Source organism: Aquarana catesbeiana, linkage group LG11 (genome assembly GCF_042186555.1).
Source record: "Aquarana catesbeiana isolate 2022-GZ linkage group LG11, ASM4218655v1, whole genome shotgun sequence".
NCBI classification, from domain to species: Eukaryota; Metazoa; Chordata; class Amphibia; order Anura; family Ranidae; genus Aquarana; species Aquarana catesbeiana.
Genome location: NC_133334.1, coordinates 55484624 through 55507627, shown reverse-complemented (window position 1 = coordinate 55507627; position 23004 = coordinate 55484624). Strand labels below are relative to the sequence as shown.

Sequence of the window (23004 nt, the reverse complement as noted above, 5' to 3'; positions counted from 1 at the left end):
ATAATTTTCCCTGTGTAACCGAGCAGCCAATACCCTTTTCCCTCTGACTCATCTGCCTGACCTCACCGCTAGTATACTGTGTCTGCAGCTGGCTGTGCTGTGACAGGGGAGAAGTGAGCTGCGGATTATCTGTGTAACTTCCTGCTCACAATCCCCCCCCTCCTGTTAACAGCAGGGAGTTTAACCACAGGAGTGGGGTTTGTGTGATCCCCATTTACCGCCTGCTCTTTGTCCCACCGCTGGGATGTACACACAGAGTGGACTGTGTGTGTGGACTTCCCCCACCTCCCCTTCTTATGTCAACAGGTGGGGGGGATTAATTAAACAAAGAGAGGACGGGAGAGGAACACTGAAGAATCATGGGACATGAAGTCCCCAGCACAGAGAAAATAATGGAGGATAAACTACAGTCCCAGCCAAGCTTTGCATAAGTCAGGAGGAGAGAACCATATTTTCCCGGACAAAGTTTGCTCCTCAAGTTGACTACCCAGGCAGAGTGTGTGAGAGGACCGTGCTGGGGATGCCATTTGAGAGAGAGAAAGACTATGCCAGAAAAAGCTCACTTTCCTATTTGGGACTACAGAGTATGACCTGAGTGCAGCGGGACAAAGCTGCTTCCAAGATAAGGACCTACTGTTCTGCCAACCAGAGCCACCATGGGCAACCCAGAGTGAGTGGACACCTGATCAGAGAGATCAGTGATACTGTGCCTGCTGAGAGAGCCTTGTGGCCACTACTTGTCACCGCTGCTATAGACTGAGCCATTAGGAACTACCCACCATTGGCGGAGGAGGTCAGGAAAATGTTTGCCCAGAGTCCAATCAATATTAATGATGGTCCGGTTGTGTATTTGTTACTTCTGCCTATGTACATACCATAACTTTTAAAAAATGTAAAAGAAAATGCAGCTTAGCTTTTTTAGATGCTCATTTCTGCAATGCCAGCAAGGAAAAAGTTATTTTTATGAAGGGGCTTGGGATCTGTGTTTTTCAAAATTAAAGGAGAAGTATAGCCAAAGCTTGTTTGACTGTAATTCTATGGATCACAGGAGTGCAATTCGTTTGCACTTCTGTGACCCGTTTTCAGCAGAGAGTGGGCAGAAGTCCGCTTTCTGCTGACGTCACGGATGTCAGTCCAGGAACCGCATCATCCCAACCACAGGGTCTGGATCCGCCAGGTGCCTGGACTGACACCCCGCTCAGCCGCTCAGCGAGCCGCTGAGAGACTGAGCTGGCCACCCCCTGCCCCTCCACAGCCCAGCGCTGCAATGAATGAGGGGGGAGCAGAGCAGAGAGCAGTGACTGACAGTCTACAGCTCTCTGCTTACAGAGCTCTGAAAATCAAGCGATTGGTGGTGTTTGATCGCTCGGTTCTCAGTGCTGAGGCGCTGGGAGGCAGATGTAGCATCGGACCGAGTAAGTATGATGGGGGGGGGGGGGGGGATTCCTTTACTTCTCTTTTAATGCAACACTAGACTCTGATTAAAAAACAAAAAATTTTCTCCATGGTCCAATTGTATGTAGGAACATAGCCACATTTCTTGCTCACTCCTGAGCTGGACAGGGATTATGGGATTTGTAGTGTGCATAGAACAGTGCATGTACAGTATCTCACAAAAGTGAGTGCACCCCTCAAATTTTTGTAAATATTTTATTATATCTTTTCATGTGACAACACTGAAGAAATTACACTTTGCTACAATGTAAATTAGTGAGTGTACAGCTTGTATAACATTGTAAATTTGCTGTCCCCTCAAAATAACTCACACAGCCATTAATGTCTAAACCGCTGGCAACAAAAGTGAGTACACCCCTAAGTGAAAATGTCCAAATTGGGCCCAATTAGCCATTTTCCCTCCCCGGTGGCATGTGATTCATTAGGTCTCAGGTGTGAATGGGGAGCAGGTGTTTTAAATTTAGTGGTATCACTCTCACTCTTCCATATTGGTCACAGAGTAAAACATGGCACCTCATGGCAAAGAACTCTGAGGATCTGAAAAAAAGAATTGTTGCTCTACATAAAGATGGCCTAGGCTATAAGAAGATATCCAAGACCATGAAACTGAGCTGCAGCACGGTGGCCAAGACCATACAGCGGTTTAACAGGACAGGTTCCACTCAGAACAGGCCTCGCCATGGTCGACCAAAGAAGTTAAGTGCACATGCTCAGCATCATATGCAGAGGTTGTCTTTGGGAAATAGACGTATGAGTGCTGCCAGCATTGCTGCAGAGGTTGAAGAGGTGAAGGGTCAGCCTGTTAGTGCTCAGAACGTAGGGCGCTGCATCAAATTGGTCTACATGGCTGTCGTCACAGAAGGAAACCTCTTCTAAAGATGATGCACAAGGAAGCCTGCAAACAGTTTGCTGAAGACAAGCAGACTAAGGACATGGATTACTGGAACCATGTCCTGTGGTCTGATGAGACCAAGATAAACTTATTTGGTTCAGATGGTGTCAAGCGTGTGTGGCGGCAACCAGGTGAGGCGTACAAAGACAAGTGTTTCTTGCCTACAGTCAAGCATGGTGGTGGGGATGTCATGGTCTGGAGCTGCATGAGTGCTGCCAGCACTGGGGAGCTACAGTTCATTGAGAGAAACATGAAGGCCAACATGTACTGTGACATACTGAAGCAGAGCATGATCCCCTCCCTTTGGAGACTGGGCTGCAGGGCAGTATTCCAACATGGTAAGGACCCCAAACACACCTTCAAGACGACCACTGCCTTGCTAAAAAAGCTGAGGGTAAAGGTGATCGACCAGCCAAGCATGTCTCCAGACCTAAACCGTATTGCGCATCTGTGGGGCATCCTCAAACAGGAGGTGGAGGAGCGCAAGGTCTCTAACAACCACTAGCCCTGTGATGTCATCATGGAGGAGTGGAAGAGGATTCCAGTGGCAACCTGTGAAGCTCTGATGAACTCCATGCCCAAGAGGGTTAAGGCAATGCTGGAAAATAATAGTGGCCACACAAAATTTTGACACTTTGGGCCCAATTTGGACATTTTCACTTAGGGGTGTACTCACTTTTGTTGCCAGCAGTTTAGACATTAATGGCTGTGTGTTGAGTTATTTTGAGGGGACAGCAAATTTACACTGTTATACAAGTGGTACACTCACTACTTTACATTGTAGCAAAGTGTCATTTTTTCAGTGGTGTCACATGAAAAGATATAATAAAATATTTACAAAAATGTGAGGGGTGTACTCACTTTTGTGAGATACTGTATCTAACACGCACTGCTCATTCCTAACAAACAAAAGTGAGGTAAAAGGAGAGGTTTGAGAACTCACAGAAGACATTATCAGGAGGCAGATAAACACAGTAAGACCCCTTTCACACTGGAGTGGTTTTCAGGCGCTTTCGCGCTAGAAATAGCCTCTGCTAAGCGCCTGAAAACCACCTCCCATTCACTACAGTGTGACTTTATACACTCGGGCGGTGCGCTTGTGGGACGTTCCCAAAAGTCCTGCAAGCAGCATCTTTGGGGCGGGTTGGGTGCGCTGTATTTAGCGTTCCAAAAATGCCGTGCCCATTGTGATGAATGGGCAGCGCTTTCAAAGCGCGTTAAAAGTGCTTTGAAACGTCACACAACGGGAGTTATTAACCCTTTTTTTGGGGTTAAAACCACCCCGCTAGAGGCTGAAAAGCGCGGGTAAAACAGCGCTAAAGCGCAGCTAAAACGAGCTGGCGTTGTCAGTGTGAAAGGGGTCTAAGAAATGATGAAATGAAAAATAGATTATGGGACCATTAAGTGGTGAATGTGTATGGATTATTTTTGTGAAAATAAGGATATCGCATCAACCCTGTCTGTACTGTGGGGGCAGAATTAATCTGATCAGTTGTTAACTAGAATTCAACACTGTATGTCCTAACAAAGCGTTAAACATTTAGAGCTAAATTAATGTTAATCGTTAAATGGTAATGAGAACTGTATTTAGCCTGTCCCCAGCCACTCCCTTGAGACAGATCACAGTTACCCTTTAGATAAATTCTTGCAGTTAGCCATAATGCCTTCTTCTAAGATACATCTAAAAAGGTAAGAAACATTTAAAAAAAAAAAAAAAAAAAATTTCAGATATGCTGAAAGTTAAAGAAATGAACTTTGAAAACTGTGCCCAAAAGGCAGGCATAGGACTAGTCACAGGTGCTGCCTGTGGGTTTTCTGCATCCAATCTTTCCCCATTACTGACTTACCATGCCTTGTTCTGCATTGTTTAGAACAGTGGATAGGGGGCACTGAAACCCTGAGGTTTTTTGCAGGTTTTCCACACTGCGGTCCCTGCAGCCTCTTCTCCCCTATACTCCTCTGACATCATCATTCTCATAGCCCTGTACTGGATGTGCGGATACCAATAGACATTCCACTGCTGGAGCATAGGGGAACTGAGGAGAGTGCTGAGGGAGTGGAGGATCAGGTAGATTAAAGTGCTTTTTGGGTCCTAGACCTTAACAAGCATTTAAAATGAGACCAAAATCTGATTTAAAAGAAAAATATATTCAACCCTGTATTCCTAACGCAAAAAAACCTTCTTTTGCTCTCAGCCACCTGCGAATCGCCAAACTTTTTTTTTTGGGTTGCTGTAATCTGACTTCCTGTTAGAGGGTGGCAACGTTCGTTCCCCATGAACCCACTGCAGGTTGGAACATAGGCTCGCTCCTGAGATGGACTATGGGATTAGTATTATGTACAGAGCAGTGCACATGACTGTCACTAATGCCGCGTAGACACGAGCAGACTTTCCGGCAGAAAAGGTTTGACGGAGCGAATCCGTCGGACATTCCGATCGTGTGTGGGCTTCATCAGACCTTTTGTGTTGAAAAATCTGATGAACTTTAGAAATAGAACGTGTTTCAAATCTTTCCGACGGACTCAATCCCTATCGAAAAAAACGTTCGTCTGTATGCTAGTCCGACGGCCCGAAAAGGACGCAAGGGCAGCTATTGGCTACTAGCAATTGAACTTCCTTTTCTAGTCCGGTCATACGTCATCATGTTTGAAACGATCGGAATTGGTGGGATCGTGTGTAGGCAAGTCCGTTTCGTCGGAACTCCGTTGAAAAGTCCATCGGAGTTCAGTCCGACGAGAAGTCCGCTCGTGTGTACGCGGCATAAGGTGCACTGCTCATTCAAACCAAAGGAAAGTGAGAAGGAAAAGTAATGGTTTACCTGTCCAGAAATCCAGCAGTGTCCTCACCCGGACCGATTTTTCAGTCGGCTATCGGGTGCTGGTGCGCCGCCATCTTAACTAAGGGAAACCAGCAGTAAAGCCTTGCAGCTTCACAGTCGGTTTCCTACTGCACATGCATGAAGCATGGGCCAGCCAAGGGGAAGGAGTGGGGGGGGGGCGAACCAGGTACCCGCTTCCCCCTCCCCCCAAAAGGTGCCAAACGTGGCAGAGAAGGCAGATAAGCAGAGCCTCCCCTTTTGGGTGGACCTCCGCTTTAATCTTGCAGTGTGGGAGCAGCTCGACTTTACTTTCCCTTAGATAGGCTTTAACAACCAAGTGCCGGTATTGCCTACCTTTATCCTTAAAGATGCTGGACAATTGATAATCCAATGGCAGTCTAAGTTGCTGCTGTATGTTTCTGGGTGATTTATTGTCTGTATTTCTCCTTCTTCAGAAATAACAGCAACAGATCCGCAGTAAGAATCTGGAAGGACAAGGATATGTTGATCTAATGCTATAAAAAACATCACCAAAGATGAAACTTCAATAATAAAGAATAAACAATGCACATCAGTGCTGGAGAGGAATAACGCTGTATTTGATATTGTCATCTGTAGCCTTGGAACTAACTCAGCCTGCATCTGCTCTGCCCCATGTGATCTCCTCTTTCTAGCAATGTAATACATTCTAAAAGAAATCAGAATATTCCTTGTCACAGAAATGTACACAGAACAGTCTCTCTCAACCTTTTGAACATGGAGGAACCCTTAAAATAACTTTCCAGGTCTCAAAGAACCCCTGCTAATAATTATTAGTAAATTAGTATGTTGGTAATGGGGAAGAATGAATATTACATTTGTGATCAATGGGAAGATTCCTCCTTTTACAAATATCTATAAAGATCTTTGGTGCCACTAGAAACTTATCTGAGAGACGGGAATTGCTCAAGGAACCTGTAGCAACCTCTGGAGGAACCTTAGGGTTTTATGGAACCTTGGTTAAAAAAGACTGACCTAAAAGGTTTGGTCCAGGCTCAAAATCTGAGAGGACATACCCTTCTATACAGAGATACGCAGGGAAATTTTGTCAGTACTTATGAAGGGATGCTTTCACAAGTGTTCACAGTGGTTGTCATGTGACCAGAGATGTCAATTCTGGTCAATACAAGGCAAAGCGTTCCTTCATTCAGTGCTTGTTATTGCACAGCTTGTTATTGTAGCACCACCAATCTACAACATCATCATCTCATTGGTAGTCTAATGACCAAGTGAGTGGGAGCTTAGTGTGACATCTAAATGACTTGTCTTAGTTGTGGCCCCCAGCTGGTTCCCTTCTTTCTCTATAGTGGCCTGTTGGCTTTTACATAGTACAATTAGTGCTTGTGCTAGCTAGCATATTGACCAGTTACAGATCTTTGATAGTCCATATCAAAGATTCATTATCTCTTCAAACTAACAGCTATCCAGTACAATAGCCACATTCTTAATGCATGGGTGAGGGCAGCTCACATAATGCAGTACCTTTAATAACTTCCTTTAAAATGATACCGGTAGAAGGACCTCACTGATCAATAGTTTATCTCTTACCTAAAAACAATAGATCTAGCATGTTGCTTTATTTATTAACTTTTATTTCTTTCTAACTGGTCATAAACAATGCCAGAGTGAAGGGCCCAAAGCTAAAGAAAAGCTTCCTTAGTGCGTAATGTAAGTATTCCTGCGCTACCCTAAAAGAAAAAAAAAAAAAAAAAGAAAAAACAATGTGCGTCTGGACGGCTGCACGCACCGAAAATGGGCCAAACAAAAACCCAAAATGCACGAAAACAGAGGGGGGAGAGGTGCTGCGCTATCCAGAACAGAGGGCTACTGTGTGTGATCTCCGTATGAACTACTATAAAATGTGGTAACCCACTAATGGGAAAATCAATCGGCTACATGCTAATACCCCATTATGAATAAAATAAATTAAATTAATTAAATATGTGTAAACACTGAAAATCTTGTGCAATGATAATAGAATCTTAAATAAGTGAATGTAAATGTGCAAAACCAGCTTGATGTAAACAAAAAAACATAGCAATAAAAACTTTCAGTCCATATACATGACAGTGAATATATATATATCCTTAATAAATGATACTTATGTGCAAAAACGGCAATAAAAGGTGCAAGTGCTAAAGTGACCTAAACGCATCTACTCCATCAAAAAACAGTGTCCCAGCAATAATAGTCCGAAAAGATCTGCTGATCAAAACAAAAACAAAAAAACAAAAAACAAAAAAACACAGTCCAAGTAACATGCAACTGAGTGCATAGGTGAAACAACTTAAAGTGTTGATATCTTCTTATAGTGCAAATGACAAAGGGTCCTATGTGCTCAAATAAACAGAGGTGAAGTGTCTGAAATACAATTCATAGTAGTTCATACGGAGATCACACACACAGTAGCCCTCTGTTCTGGATAGCGCAGCACCTCTCCCCCCTCTGTTTTCCTTAGTGCGTAGTTCATCGTGCATCTTCTTACAGGCTCATTTGTTTTACAACATATACATATAAATCATATATTGGTCACTTTTGAAAATGGTCAGGTTTGAAAATTGCAGAGGAACTAAACAATACTGACTCCATGATTAAGCTCTTGAAAGATGGAAACTCATGAAGAGGCCACATGTGGAACAGCCTCTATACCAAATACCAATAAATTGTCCCAGGCTTTTATGGTGAAGAGTGGCTTCTTTTTTCTTTGTTGGATGGTAATCATTTTTTTAAATTGGTCATGTTTGAAAATCACTATAGGCTGGAATTAAAAACACAACTTCACATTGCATTACACAGCAACGTTTGTAAAAGAAACACCTGAATATTCTTCTGGCTCTACCGCCAGGTAGGACAGCGCAAATCCAGTTCTACATTCTTGAAAATCGGAGACGAATTTCAGGTTGACTTTATTTTTTTGGATAAGTAAAGGCCGAGGACGATCTCTTCCACAGAATTTACCTAGAATGAAAACGAAATTATAAGAAACCAATTCTGTCACATGAAATAAGAGGATAGTCTTGTCGAAATGATTGGACAATGAAGAAATTGCTTTTACATTTTGAAGGAAAAGTAAAATGATTTTTGTTCATTCACTTTTAATTATTTTTTTAGTTTAAAATTTAAAGATGAATACGAGGTATGGATATTTTTTTTCTGTTTCAATCATTTTTATTAATGTTTTAAAAAGAGTAAAAGTAACAAAAGCACTTTGCAGAGCAGCGAACAATCCTCGCAAGCTCTGTATAGACAAAGGTACATGAGTGGGGGAAACAAAACATCAGAAAAACTTGGCAATTAGGTGGGTATTCGCTAGGCTCACAAGTTAGCATTTGACCACCATCAGAAGTGAACCAGAATAACATTTTGTATTATAACATGGGTATAAAACATCAAAACGATTGTGGACACTAAGAATTGTCTTCCATACAATTACCCTTTGGATTATAGTGTGGGACAACAAAACCCAAGATATCGAGGTCAAGACCATCTTAAATTGTAATCCTTGCAAGTAGGCCCAACATGAAGTAAAGCCCACGTATATGGATGCATTTTTATATTCAACTTGGACCAATATACAGTAAGTATGCATGTGATGGAGAAATTTAATTTTATTATGTCTCACTAATACATAAGCCTGGTAGAGTGGATGGTTTTATCTTGAATGACCTAATGCTACAGGAACGTCATTACTACAAACTGATCAACTGAAGGAATGTGTGCTATCTTCTATGAAAGGTAATGCTACTTTCCAAAGGGGTTACGAATGGCCAATACCATCAATTACTCCTGTATATACCACAGCCAAAAGTGGAATAAGGTAGTCCCTCACCAGGGCACGTGTCTGGTTTGATCATCTGCCAAACCTTGGAAAAACGTTTGGGACTCCTTGGCAAAAGGCATCTATAGCCAAGTTTCTTTTACATTTTTCCAATACTGTAATATTACATGTGTTTTCTTTATCTGTCAATACTTAATTAAATGTTATATACAATTTGATTTTACCTATAAGTTTTTTGTGTGATCTCTCTTTGCACATCTCAAAAAAACCCCCATAAACTATAATGTAACCATGATAAAATAGCAAGTTGCAAACCTGGCTGATCCCCCTGAAAGCAGGAAATCATTGTTGTAGGTACCGCTATTACAGTAATCTCCACTTGCTTTCAGGTCTCATGCCAAGCAGCTGCACAGGCGGTCACTCGCTTGGCAGGGGCGTCATTCAGAGAATACTTTGCATTTTCTGAATGTATGCAAAGCGTTCTCTAACTGGTTGAGGTAGAGAGGCGTAGCAGTGACATCACAATCTCCACCACGTCCAATCAGACTGCAATGCATTCTCTAAAAGGTGCACATGCTCCATGGCGGACCTCCTATGATCACTAAGCAGCAGGGCAGCTGCTTGGCACAAGCCAGCAGCAGCAGTGTCTACTGCAGTGATTTCCAGTTTTCACAGGTGTAGTATAAACATTTAATTCATTTTATTATTCAAAGCAAAAACACACATCCATCCATTACTCCATGCTTCATTTTGAGAATTTGCTTTGAAAAAAAACCCCATTAGCATTTCTAGGTGCGGCCATCTTGAGTAAGGGCAGATGATTCATGTAGCATTTACCTCCTGGAATACAGCTGCCCTTAGCTTAGGCATGCATGCAGGAGGGTGTGCTTAGCAGAGAAAACACCTCCTTCCCCTCTTCCAGATGCAAAAAATGCCAATGAAGACTCCGGGACTCCAGGGATTTATGACATCATTTTGGCCTAGGCCAGAAACCAGGAAGCAACAGAAATGTACAAAATATGTTTAAAACAAGTAAATATAATATATCTTCCTATTTACTAATGCTAGCAGCATAAGGATTAAAAATAGTCAATGCTGATTACGACAGTTTAGTTCCACTTTAACCCAAATCCATCTGTGGTAAGAATTAATATGATTGTTTCTGTGTCTTGTGTAAAGTACTGCATAATCTATTGTGCTTTATAAGTAATTATAATAACTATGCTGTTACTGAACATGTGCTCCCATAGTGTAGCCATAGCCATAAACTAATCCATGTAAATACTTGATATGATCACTGTGACTGCAAATTACAGTTACAATGAAAATACCCTTTGAGTCCCTTGCCTTCTTTTGATGCAGCAATTGGTGGCCGAGGGGCCAATAGCCAAGTCTGAGCACTGTCAAGTGGAAGCAGGGGATGGTCCTTAGTCTACTTTAAGCTCCAACCCGGTGTCATGTTTAAACTTACTGATTTTTCAGGGCTCCAGTGGGCTAATGAAGCAGCATGAAAGCTCATTCAAAGTATCTAAGTGCTCATTACCCTCCTTGCTCTAAATTAAACCTTGTCCTGAATGGCCAGTCTACACACTGATAATTCTCATTTAGGGAAGGGATATAGCAAATAAAACAGGCAATAAATGAAACAGATGTTTAAGAAATCTACAGTGTTATGTCTTTCTAGCTATCTGGTTGTTTTCGCCGTGCATGAACGCCTAACGGGTGTGTAACAGAGATACTTGCAGCTCACTATCTCTCACAGCCCATTCAGTTCCACAATGCTCATGCACTTTACAGTCTAATAGGGCGTACACACGGTCGGACTTTGTTCGGACATTCCGACAACAAAATCCTAGGATTTTTTCAGACGGATGTTGGCTCAAACTTGTTTTGCCTACACACGGTCGCACAAAGTTGTCGAAATTTCCGATCGCCAACCACGCAGTCACGTACACTACGTACGACGAGACTAGAAAAGGCCAGTTCAGAACCAAGCGCGGCACCCTTTGGGCTCCTTTTGCTAATCTCGTGTTAGTAAAAGTTTGGTGAGAGACGATTCGCGCTTTTTCAGACTCGTGGCTTTCAGATCGTTTTCTGCCGTTCAGTTTGTGCTTGTGGGTTTGTATCTGCTCTTCAGTGCGTGCAAGCAAGTTCCGCGTGACTTTAGGTAGTCATTGTATTCTTGTTCGTTCGTTACTGTTTTTCAGGTCGCTCTTCACAGGCCTTGCTGTTCTTCAGTGCGTTCTGTTACTTCGTTCTGAGCAGCCGACCGTTTTCTAGCCATGTTTCGTATACGTACTCCTCGTAGAGTTCGTGCTGTGCGGGGGCTTGGTGTTGGGGTCCTGACCTTGACACAAGTCCAGTCCATGAACAGGGTGGGGAGGAGTTCATGGACCAAGAATTGGTTGCTTCAGCGTGACCAGTTCTCTCATATGCCTTTGCTCCGTGAGATCCATGAGAATAATCCTGATGATTTCAGGAACTTTCTCAGGATGACGGAACCCGTGTTTCACCGTCTGTTGGCTTCACTGACCCCCTATATCAGCAGGCAGGATACCTGCATGAGGCAAGCCATCACTCCGGAGCAGAGGTTGGTCGCTACCCTGCGGTACTTGGCCACAGGGAGAAGCCTGCAGGACTTAAAGTTCTCGACAGGCATCTCCCCCCAGGCTCTGGGTATCATTATCCCAGAGACCTGTTCTGCCATCATCCAGGTCCTGCAGAAGGAGTATATGAAGGTAAGATTTTTATCCTTTTATATCACATTTTATTGTATTGAATGTTTGCTAATATATTGTATTTCTTTCCTCATTCCCTAATTACCATGATTATAATATGCTGTGAATGTCCCCTTTGTCCTCATGCATGCTGGATTTTTATGTAATTATTATTTTAGGTCCTTCATACATATTTGCCCTTCACTAACCTCCCCAGCATGGTGTCTCCTGCCCTATATTCACCTCATGTAGTCACTTAACAATGTATTTTATCAGCTCCATAGTAGTGCTTTACCCCAAACACCCCCTAAAATGTTTGGAAATGTTATTTTAGCTTTAAATTCAGGCAGAGTGGCAGAGGTTTTTTTTTGTGGTGTCCCCAAATAATTTTTAGTAACCCTCCCTCCCCCAACTGCTAAGACAGCTGATCCCAATTCTCTATCCTCAATCATCTATCTGCTGACTTTGCCAAACCCATACACACTATACCCACCTCTTTAGTGCTCAGATTTATGGATGAATTCCCCAAAGCATGTAGTGCAAGGGCCTGCCTGTATACTTTCCAATGGTACTGTTTACATTTTTTGTATCCTATTATTATCTTGATAGGTAATAGCAGAATGTCCAAATGTCCTCAAATGTGTACAGTGTGTATTTATATCTTTGTATTATGACACTTCTTACCTGTCCAGTGGTCTGCCAATAGTGTAACTAAGGAGGGTCTGTTCAAAGTAATACCCATTATTTAGGCATTCATCTCTCAATGAAGTGAAGAGGGTTACCTGTCCAAGATTTACACACACCCCCTATAATGTTAGAAATGGCCCATGAGAGGGGGGGAGGGGGAATATGATAGGTGTACCTTATACTTTGGTGTTGTTAAATTCCCCTTAATAAATGCTATCTGGAGGTTGCCCCATAATGTTTGTGTCTAATCTGCTTGCCATGTTTCAGAGTAAAAATAGTAATGTTTATTGTTTTTTCCTCAACAGTTTCCTTCCACGCCACAGGAATGGCAGACTGTGGCCTCCCACTTTGCCGAGCGGTGGGACTTTCCTAACTGCGGAGGGGCAATTGATGGGAAACACGTCCACATCGTCCCACCACCCAACTCGGGGTCGTACTATTATAATTACAAGGGGTTTAATAGTATAGTGATGTTGGCGGTGGTGTCAGCTAATTACGACTTCTTGTATGTGGACGTGGGGAAGAATGGCCGGATGTCCGATGGTAGAGTCATCGCCCAGACGGAGTTCTACAGGCGTCTCCAGAATGGCAGCTTGGACTTGCCAGCTCCAGAGGACAATGTGGAAGGACTCCCATTTGTGTTCGTTGCTGATGAAGCGTTTGCGCTGGGGGACCACCTGATGCGGCCATTCCCAATGAGGACCCTCACCCCGGAACAGAGGGTTTTTAATTACCGGCTGGCCAGAGCCCGAAGAGTGGTGGAGAACACATTTGGAATCCTGGCCAGCCGGTTCCGACTATTTCTGACACCCATCCATATGGCGGAGTATAAACTGAACCATATTATACTGGCGTGCTGTGTTCTCCATAACTTTTTAAGGAAACATTCGGCCAACTATGCTGGCTCAGTTGGGCCTGAGGCCGGAATCCTACATCAAACCACACTGACGGCGCTTGAAAGTGGCCGTCCTGGCTTGCCCTCCCTGAGTGCCCGTGATGTCCGGTTACGCTACCTGGAGTTCTTTGCGGGTAGGGGGGCTATCAATATGCCAGACAATATGTGAAGCCTTTTTCTAATAAAAAAAACAAAAAAATTCTTGGTGGACATTTACTGCTTGTGTTTGTTTTAGCTGACCCTGTCATAAATGTGTTGAGTCCAGAAAATGTTGTGATTGTGTAACCTTATACAAAGCACTGTTGACTGTTATTTCCTAAATGCAAAAACACATTTCACTACAAGTGCAGTTGCAACTGCACTGAAACAGCACTTGTAGTGCAAAGTGGATTTGCCCTTAGGAAATAGCCCCCATTTTCACAGAAAGCAGCAATTACATCACCACAAAAGTGTTGTAGCGTTGAGACAATAATCCACACATTCTTGATTAACAATCTTTTTAATACCTGCACAATCACATGTGCATTTACCAAAGGTCTTTCAAACAAACCAACATGTTTGTTGTATAACAATTTTTGTGGTGGCATTATCCAAAATCAAAATGTCCATTTTATAGAAAACAGGCCTGGTTAAAACCAACAAGAAAGCCAAAAAACTTGAACTTACAAAGTGCACATTAGGTAAAACCTGAAGGCTATATCAGACATCAGTATTTAGGAACTGGGTTTGATATAGCATTCAGATGGGGGGAATCACCCCTGGAAAAGCCAAATTTGGAAGATGCACACCAATTTACGAATGTCAACATGTGCTATCTGCCATCAGGGGGGATCAAGGGACGTGTTTTGGGGGAGCAAGCCCTTCCTCAACGCGACTTTATAATTGAGGAAGGGGTTGCACCCCCAAAACGCGTCCATTGATCTCCCGTGATGGCAGATAGCACATGTTGGCACGCTGTGTGCATCCTCCAAATTTGGCTTTTCAAAACATTGCAAAAAATTTAAAAGATTGGACCACAATCCAAAAAGTGATTTTGTGGGGTTTTAAATTCGCCCCAAAACATCAATGATGTTATTTTTTTTTTTAATAACATCGTTGATTTTTTGCTGGATGTTTTGCAGTTCGGCATTACACCCCATGATCTCCCCGATCAGGATCTGGGCACTTTCTGATGTGAAACGTTCTCTATCCCTCACATCACGATCACCTAAAAAGAGAGAAAGAAAAAAAAAACAGGTCTCAAAAATCTGCCACCATCCATCTCTTTTACCTGAGCCTGTGGTCGCAGACACTCACCTGTTGTGGTGCCAATCTCCACCACATCTTCTTCTTCCTCCTGCTCTTCTTGGGTTTGGGGTATTTCACCTTCTTCCAGAGGTGGGGGGTCTCTGGTCTCCTCGGATGAGGGGTGTCCTCCGAGTCTTTTCTCCCCTATGTAAAACACAAATGGTATAATTAGCACACAGATATTTGATGGCAGAACTAGAAATAGGAAACATTGCTTGGAAGTGGGGTACAATTGTCTATTTTAGCCGAGTTCCAAGATGTATATTCTTTATTGCCCTTTGTCAAGCTGCAATACTTTACCTGTTTAGTACAAGCTTCACAGATGTAGCCCCCCCTATAGTATACACTGGAGCACCTGTGTGGCCCCCTAATAAAAATGGTGTTCTGGGGTCCCACACTAGTGCTCCAGTGTCCAGATGTGAAAACAGCTGCTCAGTGTCCTCTCCTTACACACAATCTAGTTTGCATTTCATTCTAGTAACAAACCCATCTACACAAACAAATATTTGGCATCCAAGTAGGCACCAAAAAAATGTGGGAAAATGCATATGGCCTAAACAATGGTGTTTTAGAGGCCGAAAGAAAAATGTTTGATACTTATGTTTTTGTTTATTCTAATCTGAAGCAATACAACCTCAATTTTATGAGTTAACATATCTAAACAGTTACATATGAATAAAATATGTAATTGTTTACTCTAAAAGGGTTAAAATCCCAAAATAATTCAAACTATCTTCATCAATACCAAAGTTATTAACAGTACCTTTCTAACTGAATTATTTAGCCTAGGGCAAGACTAACCATATACAACCACCCTGGAATAAATAATTTCAACAAAAACTATATTCTGCACTCCAATTAATGAAACATCATTTTGATGTCTTTTGACATAGCACTTCTCTCCTGTAAGCGGAAGATCCGTGTACCCCCATTAGCCCTCCTCATTCTCCCAACCATATTATGTGGGAGTGTGACGAAGGCACTTATTCCCCTGAGAGAGATATTTATTCTCTTTCACGGGTAAATTGTGATTACTTGCAAAAAATAATTTATACAATGTATCATCTAATCTCATATGTTTTTTGTTTACTCTTTACTCCAGAATTCACTGGTTTCTTTTCTATCTATTCATCTCTTCAGTCCACACAGGTTGATCTGCGCAGTCAGCTCTGCATAACAAAAAGTAAGTCAAAACTATTTGATCTGTTGCCATGGCACCACTGAATATACTTTCCCTGAATGTTCAGGGAATAAATGTCCCTCAAAAAAGGACCAAAGCCTTCCGTACTTTCCATAACAAGAAGGCTCACATAGTATGCCTCCAAGAAACACACTTCACCAAAGATTCTACTCCAAAATATATTTCTCCTTTTTATCAACAAATTTACACGGCTTCTGCCTATACCAAGCAAAGGGGAACTCTAATTGCATTTCACCGATCCACACCATTCACCTTATCATCAGAAATTAAAGACCCAGAAGGTAGATACCTGATACTCATGGGTTATATAATGGATACAGCAATCACGGTGATTTCCTACTACGCTCCTAACAAACAACCTACACCATTCCTCTCACATATATTACAAGTGATTAATACACACAAAATAGGAACAGTGATAATGTGTGGGGATTCAAACCAGGTCCTCCTCCCATTTCTAGATAAATCACCTTTTACACCATCCAAAATAACCTCTAGATTACCTTTTTCTCAACTTCTTTCCAAATACAATCTAGTAGATTCATGGAGAGAAAGTAACCCAATGAAAAAGAAATTCACTTATTTCTCGCACCCTCATCAAACCTTCACCAGAATAGATCATATTTTTCTAACAATAGGAATGATACCAGAAATTATTGCATCAGATATAATTCCGATTCCGTGGTCTGACCATAATGCAGTATACACTACTATAGCCTCAGCCATACCAAAAGCGCATGACCCAACGTGGTACTTACCGGACATAATGCTCAAACACCCACTACATCAGATGGCCATTGAACAAGCTTTAAAGGAATACATATCAATTAATAATACAACAGACATCTCCCCAATAACACTGTGGGAAGCTCATAAGCCTGTCTTGCGTGGTACAATACAAAGACAAATGGCACTATTTAAACGGGAACGCAAAAATCTAGCAAAAAAACTAGAACTCAATTTTAATGCAGCCTACATATCATTTCAAGATAATCCATCTCAGAGTACAAAATCTCATCTGGAAAAATCTAGATTGGAATACGATCTATTTCTCACTGAGTCAGTTGATAAATCCCTCAAACGCTCCAAACACAATTTCTACATGAATACAAACAAACCAGGTACATATTTGGCTCGGGCATTAAATTCAACTAACAAATCTTTCAAACCAATACGTTTGAAATTATCAAAAAATGTTTACACTTGTAATCCAGTTAAAATAGTCCATAAATTTCACTCACATCTCGCAACTTTATACAAGACAAACAATGAATTTAATCCTACAGAAGCTGAATCCTTCTTCTCAAAAATAACCTTACCTGAGTTATCTCAGAATCAAAAAAGCAGTTTGGATGAGCCTATAACTATAGATGAAGTTGCTAACGCCATAAAAGACCTAAAACTTAACAAAAGACCAGGCCCAGACGGCTACTCGGCTTTATACTATAAAACATTCTCAGAAATACTCTCTCCCATTCTCACTGAAACTTTTAACAAACTTCTAGATGGACATTCTTTTCGGCAAGAAACACTAATGGCAATTGTTTGTATGATCCCAAAACCCCTTTCTGATGATACTTCCTGTGTGAATTATCGGCCTATCTCTCTGTTAAACCTCGATATTAAATTATTAGCAAAAATAATAGCAAAACGCCTCAATAGCATTATAGGAAAATTAATACATAGAGATCAAGTAGGCTTCATGCCAAATAGACAGGCAGGCGATAATGTACGCAGGGCAGTGTTATTGGCACATATTGCTAAAAAACGGAAAATCCCTTTATGTTTTCTATCTCTCGATATTAAGAGGGCATTTGACACAGTATCCTGGCAATATATGCAATATTCATTACAAAAATGGGGTTTTGGACCCCACTTTTTAACATGGATCAAAGCATTATATAATAAACCCAAAGCCTATATAAAATATGCTGGATACAAATCTGAAGCCTTTAATATCGAAAGAGGTACCCGACAGGGTTGCCCATTATCTCCCTTATTATTTGCCCTTATACTCGAACCCATGGCCCAATACATCAGAACAAACCAAACTATAACTGGCATTGAAGTAGGAGGTATTACACACAAATTATGTATATTTGCAGACGATATATTACTTTTTCTATCATCACCACAGGTCTCTGGTCCTAACTTAATACCAGCTCTTGATGGATTTGCAGCCCTATCCGGCCTTATGATTAATCCTAAGAAATGCCTAGTGCTTAATATTTCACTCACAAACATGGAATTGATCCCGGCTAGGGCTGCACTCCCATTCACATGGGCAGAAAAATCAATCCCATATCTTGGAATTCATTTAACAGCATCTCATTCTGACTTATTCTCAACCAATTATCCTCCTGTATTAAGACAGATCACAAATCTAATAAAACAATGGTCGCAACTTCCTTTATCCTGGATAGGGAAGATTAATGCAATCAAAATGACTATTCTACCCAAATTGCTTTATCTATTCAGAGTCCTCCCTATTCCAATTCCTTCCTATTTTTTGAGAATAGTACAAAAAAGAGCAACTTCGTTTATATGGGGCTCTTCTAAACCACGTATACCTATACACACACTACATCTTCCCAAAAATAAAGGAGGCCTGGGATACCCTAATTTTACTAACTACTACAGAGCAGCACATTTGGCCAGTCTGTCCAAATACCATGCAAAACAGGAAATCCCATTATGGGTATTTATAGAGGCTTCAGAAAATGACCCTCTATTAATATCAAATTTATTATGGCTTGATCCTAAAGACCGCTTTAAAATTCATAATCCCATAACTAAACACTTCTTATCTCTCTGGGATAAACTAAAAACCAAATATCAGTTACAATCTCCACACAATCCTCTCCTTTCTTTTATCAGAAATCCGGCCTTTTATCCGGCATGGATCTACCCAAATTCTTTTAAAGCTTGGACAACATCAGGCATTCAGACACTAAATGACTTCATAGCATCTAAATCATTCCTTTCATTCCCATCGCTTAGAGAAAAATATGATCTACCAAACTCTGAGATATTTAGATATCTCCAAATCAAAAATTTCTATACACCATTCCTAAAGGGGGATACACCATTATCCCAATTATCCATTTTTGAATCAATCTGTACAAAAGATCCATTTGCTAAAGGTACAATTTCATCACTTTATAATCAATTATATGGAGTAGCAAATCTTAATAGACCCTCTTACGTTCAGAGGTGGGAGGAGGACCTGGGACGAACTTTAGAAGACACGGACTGGTCTAATATATGGCTCACATCTAAGTCATCTTCACCCAACATCTTGGCACTAGAGACAAATTATAAAGTCCTAACTCGCTGGTACCTTGTACCCGCTAGAGTGGCAAAATATTCACCTAATACCTCAACTCTTTGTTTTCGAGGATGCCCAGAAATAGGCACGTATTTACACATATGGTGGACGTGCCCAGTAATCCAAACCTTCTGGAAGGAAGTCTTCGTGATTGCATCTAAAATATTTAAAAAAATAATACAACCAGATCCATATTTAACTTTACTTAATCTAAAACCGGAATGGTTAACACTCTCTCAATTCAAACTTATGATCCAACTAATAACGGCTGCAAAACAAACAGTGGCCAAGGCATGGAAATCTCCTACATTGGTACTAGCAGAAACAATTCACAGAATGAATAATACAATGTCCCATGCTAAGATGGTAGCCATCGATCAAAATCAAATTCCAAAATTTGAAAAACTTTGGCATCCTTGGGTAAAACAACAGTTCCTGTCAAATTTCAATGACTCTGTCCTGTTGCCATGGTAACAGATTAAATGACTTACAGAGACACCCATTCTAAGGCTTCAAAGAGAACTAAAAAGAATAATAAACTGACGAGCGGGACAACCTTGTGGACCATACCTCTACCTTTCAACCCTTTTTCTTCTTTCTCTTTCCTTTTCTCCACCTTACGATTAAAGCTCATTATCAGAACTTATTTGACCTATATACACTCTACTTGTAAACAATATGTATAGTAAGTATAAATCATTTAAATACCTACAAAAGTAACTAAGGAAATGATATATATCTTTAATTTAGGTTTACCTGAACCCAATGTTAAATATTTGAAATTTCATGATATTTACCTATATAAACCCTACTGTAAAACAATGAGCTTACTTTATAGATCCTTGTAAACTTACTTTATGTATATTTATGTATCTTTATAACATTGTATACTCAATAAACTTCTTTTGACAAGGAAAAATGTTTGATACGAACGAATAATGGGCCCATGAACATTAAAGTTGCCCTTTTAAACGTTACAATTAATAAAAGCATATGTAGCAGCACGAACGCAATAAAGACAGAAAGAATAGGAACACAGTACAACTACTTACTTTTTTGCAGCACTCTCCGGATCTTTCGGTACTGCTCTGGCTCTCTTAACTTCAGGTCCGACCACCGCTTCCTGAGCTGATCTTTCGATCTTCGTACCCCGAAATTCCTGTGAAGGCTTTTGATCACTTTCGCCATGATCTTGGCCTTTCTGATGTTGGGGTTGGGGTAAGGCCCATACTTCCCGTCATAGTCGGACTTCCTCATGATGTCGACCATCTCCAACATCTCCCCAAAGGACATATTTGTGGCCTTAAAACGTCTCCTTCTGGATTAGGACGTGTCCGGATCCGGGCTTTCCTCCTCCTCCTCCTAATTGCTATAATTAGCACACACCTGCTCTAACTCCGCCATCATGCTCTTCACCCACTGCGCCGAATGAAAAGGGGCGGGGAATAGACTAGAAAGAACGTCAGGGGCGGGCGGAGTTACACGCATGCGCAGTGTGTATAAAGCGTAACACGCGTGCGTATTACGTACGATCTGTGAGCGGAGGAAGGAGCATTGGACGCGCCGATCGTAAGAACGAAGGTAAGAGACAAACTTGTTTGTCTGACATTAGGCTTTGTCTTGTGTTGTGTCTTGCAGTGAACATGGATATCTTAATGAAAGACAATGACTTCATGTCAGTATTCATAGATATCTTAAGGGAGCTGCCCTGTCTGTGGGAGATTAAACACCCCCATTTCAAGAACCAAGCAAAGAGGAAGGCAGCACTGGTGCAATTGTGTGAAATTGTGAAGCAGGTGATCCCCACGGCAGACATCACCTATTTAAAGATTTTCATTGGTGGCCTGAGGAGCACATATCTGAGGGAGCGCAAGAAAGTCCTGGATTCACACAGATCCGGAGCAGCAGATGACATCTATGTCCCCAGGATGTTGTACTACGACAGGCTGCATTTTCTGGCAGGCCAGACTGAACCCAGGCCATCCCTCTCCAGTCTTCCTTCCACGCTTCCTTCCCCCCCGGCTGAGGCTTCTGACGGCCAACCTGCGCCTTCCAGGCCACATGTGGAGGAGCCCAGCTTGAGCCAGGTATAGCATTCCTCTAAATATTGCTGGTTGTCCAATCAATGATGTTAACTAGATGTTAGTTGGGAGTACTAATTTAGGATTGTGATTGATGAAGCAACAACTAAAACCATGTCCCTTTTTCATACACAGGGAAGTCTCAGCCAGGAGGTGGCCGGGCCGAGCCGGCTGGCTGATCTGCAGGTCCCTCCACCCCCCCTGAAAAGAGAAAGTGGCAGTAGGAGGAGTGCCCTAGAGGAGGCTACCGGAGGACTCTTTTGGAGGGCTACAGAGGTCCTGGGAGCACGACAGACCGTGGAGGAGGACATTGCTGCCGTCATTGCCTATAAAATGCAGAGGATGGAGGAGGGCCAACAAGTCTTGTGTGAGGCGCTCATATTGGAGGCTCTTAACAAAGGTATGAGGGGCCAAATGACAGCTCAGACACACCTTTGCGATGGTCCTCCTCCTCCTCCTGCAGGTCCTCCTCCTCCTTCTCCTCCAGGTCCTCACAGTCCTCCTCCAGGTCCTACTCCTCCTCCTGCCACATCTCCAACTGCACAGCCACAGCCCGGAAGGAAGCGTGAAAGGAAGACCAGAAAGTGAGGACCCTGGATCCAGTCTGGTCGGCCAAAAAATGCAGCCTCTTGTGGTACCACAGCCTGGGGACACAGATGTCATCTGCTGTTATCTGGATCTCTGCGAATTCTGGACCAGACTGCCCTCCCTTACATATGGACTCCTCAGGCCACCAATTTTGATGTTGAAGAATTGATGTCTGCCGTGGGGGTCCCAGGCTTCGCTAATTTCTCATGTTGATCCAGTGTTGCCTTCCTCTTTGTTTGGTTCTGATCCCTTAATAAAGGATTTTTGTTTTGAATTGTACTCTCCTATGTGTTTTACTTCAAAAATGACAGTTTGTTTGTGAGGATTCAGGTACATTTCAAATATACAATGTGAAATGAACAAGGGACACCAACACCAAACAATCTCCTTGAGATTAAATAATAAAAGATATCAATGTTGTTGGGGTAACTTGACACACAAAACACACACAAAAATATTCTGGAGTAAAAATAAAAATAACATTGAACAAAGATCAGCCTTTGAAAAAATACAAACATTAAATAAAAAAAAAGGCTTAAAATCCCCAAAAAAATTAAATAAAAAAAAAAAAATTCTGTCAGATGTGACAACTAATAACAATATATTCAGGGAATCCCAATAAAAAAACAAAAATAAAACTTTGTGAGAAGTGTGTGTGAATATGAGCAGCAAAACTACTTAATTCTTGTCACATTATAAAGAAGAAGAGAGTGTGCTGTATTAAACCATTTTTAACATTGCAGCGTGACGAAAGTGCTGTATCCATTGCGAACGCTAAGTTTACCAGAACGAGCTGTTCCGTCTTGGAATTTCTTCTGAGCATGCGTGGCACTTTGTGCGTCGGAACAGGCCACACACCTTCGGAATTGACGCGATCGGATTTTGTTGTCGGAAAATTTTATCTCCTGCTGTCCAACTTTGTGTGTCGGAAAATCCGATAGAAAATGTCCGATGGAGCCCACACACGGTCGGAATTTCCGACAACACGCTCCGATCGGATATTTTCCATCGGAAAATCCGACCGTGTGTACGGGGCATTACAATAGCTTTGTGTGCAAGTACTGTGGATGCATACAAAGCTTCCCTCTCTTTAAGGGGATGGTCCCAAACAACAGCACTGGAATAGCTGAAGTAGGAGTATGTACAGCGATTCATCCGCTATCAGTTATTGCTCGTAATGCTGAGCCAGTCCGGCCGTGAGTAGGGTCAACTGTTAAGTAAAGGAATATACAGTCAG

General features: G+C 41.9%; 1 protein-coding gene across 2 annotated transcripts in view; it reads right to left on the bottom strand.

The window, feature by feature from the left end:
- LOC141112051 (ovochymase-2-like) overlaps positions 1–23004 on the bottom strand; it is a 202047-nt gene that overhangs the window by 76893 nt on the left and 102150 nt on the right. For both annotated transcript variants that reach the window (XR_012236517.1, XM_073604441.1), the window contains exons 12-13: positions 8023–8163; positions 5521–5651 (exon numbers count right to left, since the gene is read on the bottom strand). Coding sequence is in view for 1 of the 2 variants with exons in the window: in XM_073604441.1 (XP_073460542.1) it covers positions 5521–5651; positions 8023–8163 (272 nt within the window). In the remaining variant the exon portion in view is untranslated. The remainder of the gene's footprint in view (positions 1–5520; positions 5652–8022; positions 8164–23004) is intronic.